Source organism: Helicoverpa zea, chromosome 15 (genome assembly GCF_022581195.2).
Source record: "Helicoverpa zea isolate HzStark_Cry1AcR chromosome 15, ilHelZeax1.1, whole genome shotgun sequence".
NCBI classification, from domain to species: domain Eukaryota; kingdom Metazoa; phylum Arthropoda; class Insecta; order Lepidoptera; family Noctuidae; genus Helicoverpa; species Helicoverpa zea.
Genome location: NC_061466.1, coordinates 6,747,365 through 6,752,986, shown reverse-complemented (window position 1 = coordinate 6,752,986; position 5,622 = coordinate 6,747,365). Strand labels below are relative to the sequence as shown.

The 5,622-nt window shown below is 33.7% G+C and overlaps 1 protein-coding gene across 1 annotated transcript; it reads right to left on the bottom strand.

Annotated features, from left to right (window-relative positions):
- Nucleotides 1-236: 236 nt before the first annotated feature.
- On the bottom strand, nucleotides 237-4,566 carry LOC124637048. The gene is made up of 6 exons (XM_047173365.1): nucleotides 4,113-4,566; nucleotides 2,775-3,081; nucleotides 2,297-2,393; nucleotides 1,702-1,812; nucleotides 611-784; nucleotides 237-290 (listed from the first exon to the last, which is right to left on the bottom strand). Exons 1-6 carry the CDS (start codon nucleotides 4,564-4,566, stop codon nucleotides 237-239), a joined length of 1,197 nt encoding a protein of 398 aa, XP_047029321.1.
- Nucleotides 4,567-5,622: the final 1,056 nt, after the last annotated feature.

The following is a 5,622-nucleotide window of genomic DNA, read 5'->3' as shown; positions in this document are numbered from 1 at the left end:
TTCCATTACGTAATGAACAGAATAGTGTTAACAACTGCTTGTTTCGGAGTTATTTCACTTTCACGAAGTCTTAATTAAAATAATCAAAAAGCACTCGAAATACCTAAATAAACTTTATTTTACTAAAAAATCCCTAATAGCACTTCAACGTATTTTAAAAGGAATGTGTACGAAAATAAGGACAAAGCGCATGTTTTCCAATGGTTCCATTTAATTTCCGAGTGCTTAAAATAATATTACTCGCCTCTTTGGTAAAACACAGCGAATATTGAGTACGTCATTCTTGCTACCTGCAATTTGAAAATGTGAAATTTTGAAACGATTTCTACGAAATATCTCATAATTTACTCCTCTGTTGAACCTTAAAATAATATATCATAATATATTTCAACGTGAGATTTATCTTTCAATAGCTCGGCTAATATTACCTAAATACATACGGTTTTCCATGGTTGCATCCACTAGTTATATAAAAAGTAGCCCTTTCATCCTCATCAGTAAAGTCGTTCTATACCCGAAGCGTAGCAAACATTAATAATATTAAACGGAAATATATTCCATATAGAATGCTGTGTTTTCTAACTATTAATTATACAGCTAGCTTACTTACAGACACGAATGTTTCGTACGACAAATCCTGGATTCCAAAAGCTTTGAGTATAAGTGGTTTCTGCGCCTGCGTGCAACCGATTAGGACCAGTCTTCGAATATCGCGATGGTTGTCCTTCTCCAACTCGCAAAGATGCCAGCCACATTGAAACATGGCATTTGATAGCAGGGATGCCTAGACGATGAACGAGGATATTGTAAATATACCATATAAGAAATGCAAGTCATGTGGTGAGGAAGGTTTTTAGCATAAACATGGATAGTCGTAGAGAACGACCAAAGAAACGATGGATAGATTGTGAGATACCGGAAGATAGAAGAGTATGGAAGGCAAAGACATGCTGCGCTGACCCCAAATAAAATTGGAATAAAGACAGGATTATGATGACCTTGGCACACATCATCAGTGCATTTGACGAGACGGGATAAGCAAAAGTATGTAGCTCACGTGCAGCGCCAAGAGAGACAACGTGTGGGCCACACGTTCGCGAGATGTTAACACTACATTGCTTTGGATATTTGAAACGAGTGAACCTTCCCCAGACTCGAAAATGCAGCACAATTTTATGAAAAATATAAATATAAAAAGAGGCACACACAGGCACAATTTAGATGACTAAATTATTATTTTTTTAATTAATACTCAAGCCCGGAGACACAGTGTTATGGGCTAGAATATTCTTATTTTTTTTTTTTGACAAATAGAATAAAAATATATCTTTATTAAATATCTGTAGTTCTGTACCTAATGGAATGTAAATGCACCCACACATATTTTAATGAAGAATATCTTTATATGAGACCACTTCAGACTCATTTCAACGAAACTTCTATTCCAAAAGCTGTTTCTAATACTTACATGTAATATTCAAGACATGTATTCACTTGCCCATTTCGTAAAGAGTCAATAGCCTGGCTAAAAACGACAGGATTAAATCTTTGCAAGCTTGAAAATAAATCTTTTTGTGTGTTGAATTTAGTGGTACCCAATATAGGACCCTGGGGAACGCCTTGATATAGTGAATTTATTTTAGGATCGACAGCAGTCTAATTTGTTTCTTTTGTAGAATTAATTTAAAGATTAATATTTACCTGATAAGTAACTTCTCCGGCGTTCCATAAATTCAAGGCCAGCAGTAGGAATAGTGAACAGACAAACGTATACGTCATGAACGCATTAGTTAGATCAAGATGAGGTGACAGCTGAAATTAACAACATGTATTATAGCGAAGCTCAGAGTAAGTGATTAGTATGTACACTAGCAAAGATTAATTGCTATCAAATAGGCATAATTTGAAGGCTAAGTAGTTACATTTGTATCAAAATTTTGAATTAATCCTCTGTCAGAATCAACAAACAAGATAATTAAATAATCATTTATTAAGTGATCATTAAGACTGTAACAAATACGAAACATTCTGACTACCGTAAAAAATAAACTTGTAAAAAATTTATACTATAAAAATACACACTAACAGCCAGTTTCTTCATCAAAACTTAAAGCCAAAGTAAAAGTCAAAGTAATGTCTAAAGTAAAAGTAACGGTCAAATTCAATTTTTCTATTAGATTTGCTGTCACCAAGGCCTTGAAAAAACGTATTTGACCGTTACTTTTACTTTAGACATTACTTTGACTTTTACTTTGGCTTTTGATGAAGAAACTGGCCGTAAAAGGGATTTACGTACCGCTAAACGCAGCAAAAGTAACACAGCGACGGCGGAACTTTCGCACACTTGGAGTGACATTATTATTCCGAAAACACGATGTATCTCGTCTGCTAAACTAAACAAAGTACATTAACATGAACGTCTCTGCTTTGTAAAGAGCACCAAAATAAAAATCCTATTTATGTAAACAGAAAGCTAAAAAGATTGAAACACATTTATAAAGGCATTATCCAAGAATTTTTGAAAATCGACGTTATACGTTTATACAACGTCGAAGTAACAAAAAAAAAAACAAAATATGATATGTAACAAGTTCGCTTTTATTTTGGCCTTTTCACTTATTTACTTTGTCAATAAAATCTACGCTCGAGAACATAAAAACAACGATACAATCTTTCCCTTGAATCACATTCATTACGTCGCCGGTAAATCCTGTTTATTTCTTGTTGGCTAACACAATACAATAGTGCAAACAAAAGCAAATAAAAGAACTTACCACAAAAGTTTCTGATGCATCCTAATACCTTCCAAACATCCAGCTCTAAGTTTATCGATAGCTTCTCTTTTGTTCATTATTTTCGTATCCTCATCAAATTCAGTCCGTATTCGTTCGAAATGATGGCAAAGAGTAATAAACTTGTAAGTCATGGTGATCAAATGCGTGATTGGCATGCAGTCAGCAGACATCATCGGTAACATCATGTAAAGCCATGTTATGTAGAAAAATATTCGGAAAATCAATGCCACGACTGAATTGTCATCGTAAAACGGTAAATATGTGACCACCGTATAAAAAGGGGCCCCTGGAAGGAACAGATAAAATGAAGAATTTATGATTATTGCTGATCTAGTAACCCGGATGATATCATGAACATGGCTTTAAGCCGGTTGCATAGTAGTAATAATAAAGATGATGAAATGCATCGACTACTATATTGTATCCATATCTTACAAAACTTAACATAAACGGAAATTGTAATAGTAAAATAAATGTATATGATATTTTGTACACAACCTGATAAAATAAGGAAACAAAGGACAATGCTCATGAAGTATGAGAAAAAAACCCAGGCCCGGCGCAAAAGAAATGTAACTCAAAATATAGGTAAAAATAAGTAATTAAATATTACATAGGGGGCATTATCGAAATCAGTGGCTATATGCGTGAAATTGCTATTCGAATTTTAACATCTGCGGTACATTGCTACTCAAGATTTTAGAGGTAACATAATGTATTAGTAAAAGGAACAGCAAACAGATACAGTTGTGGTTTAAGAGCAACATAATGACATGTTTATAGCAACTTCTCCACTATTCTACCTACTTTTACAAAATAATAGGATGATAGAACTAAAACAGGATATGAATGCACTTTTCATTTTAATATCTAATAACGCTTAAAAGTCATCGATTCTTTATTTCTAACACGACGAGATCCAAAAATGTTGCGGGATGCGCGAACTGTTCCTCATGTCTAGCCCACCCTAAGTAATGTAAAACGCTCATGACGCGATGACGTGGGCGCTGCAGCCTGTATTTCGGTATTGATTTATCTTTTTGGAGAAGCTTATTAACTACTTGCCATATTACTTGTTTGTTGTTTCAGATAGCACTTTAATTAAACTATAAGCCCCAGCTGCTCATGTTATCCCTTTAAAAAATCAAATAGCAATTTCATACATTTAGCCATTGATTTCGATGATGCCTCCTATGCAGTATTTCATTACTTATTATTACCTATAATTTGAGTTACTTTTCGTTTGCGCCGGGCTTGGGTTTTTTTTGAGCATTGTCCTTTGTGTATGTATTGTTGAGCCGTATTCTACGTACTAACCTTCGACGATCGACCTCCTCGCGCTCTCGACCCCATACGCTCCGAGAGACAGGTAAACGGAGATGACATACAACCATATACCTACTGTCGTTTTCAGATATTGTTTCCTCATGACATGATCTTCTTCGAAACTCGAGCCGACAGTAGACATTTCGTAGTTTAATTTCCTTATAGATTGCTTATGGTATAAAAGAAGAAACATTTTCGTGAGCACAATGTCGTGTATGGCCGAGAACATGACGGCTGAATTCTTTTCGACTTCAGGGAATTTCCCGAACAATGCGGCTACGTTCTCCAGGAAAATCATGATGGTATAGATGGAGAATGTTACTATACTGTATAGTTTGTAAGGTTTCGTTTCATGGTAAATGTCTTCGTACCAACAATTGCCGGCACCAGCATAGTATACATACCGACAAATCTTTCTGAGTAAAGATCGAGTATTTGGTGGCATAGCTTTAAACGAAACTGTACTTTATTCAATGCTAGGTAAAATACTCGCCTTTTATTCAACGCAAGTTCATCAGTTGAAGTTCAAACGTTAAATGAAAAAAATGTTATATCTAAACTCGTTAATTAATTCGACCTCTCAAAGAAATAATTAAATTAAAAAGGTGTAATAAAGAAGCGAAAAATATTGAACTGAAGTAATATTTTATATGAAAACAATAGAAACGAAACTGTTAAAGTTACCTTTAATTAGTATCGTCACGCTATATTGAATAAAAATATTAAAATATTCATTGTTATTAATGAGCTTTCGCATAAGCTGAAAATTGAGAAAGTTCGCCGACATTAATAACATATTGTGTATGTATTAATTAACCCACCCAAAACAAAAATGTGAAAAACTGCCAAGTTCGATAATATGGGAATGCTTCGCCTATAAAAGAAGTGAGATCTGAATAAGTATCAAGTTCCATACACATACCTCAGTTAAAAATAGTTACTTTTTAATGATGTTACTTGGAAAGTTTTCATACACCTTGTTATAAACCTACTAAACGCAATGAATCAAGTATTTAATTTTCTATTAAAACTTGCCAAGTAACATCATTAAAAAGTAACTATTTTTAACTGAGGTATGTGTATGGAACTTGATACTTATTCAGATCTCACTTCTTTTATAGGCGAAGCATTCCCATATTATCGAACTTGGCAGTCTTTCACATTTTTGTTTTGGGTGGGATTTCATTTATTTTTGTAAGGTTGTTTATTTTATTTTTTTCTTATGATGAAGTTAGTTAAAGGAATGTCTCATTTATACTATCTTTTAGATTTTTTAATATGCACTATGTTTCTTACAAAGAAATGAACTAGATTAACTAAATGGACTAGATTTACCAACTGACTGACATGACATGTTATCATATATTATGTTCGTGGATCAAAGTTACACATTCGTTATTTTCGAAAGTGATTCACACTTGGCCGTTTTCAGATTTTTATTTTACTTCTAACTACACTATTTTACTTCTAACTAAACTAAATACAAACCATTCGAAGATAT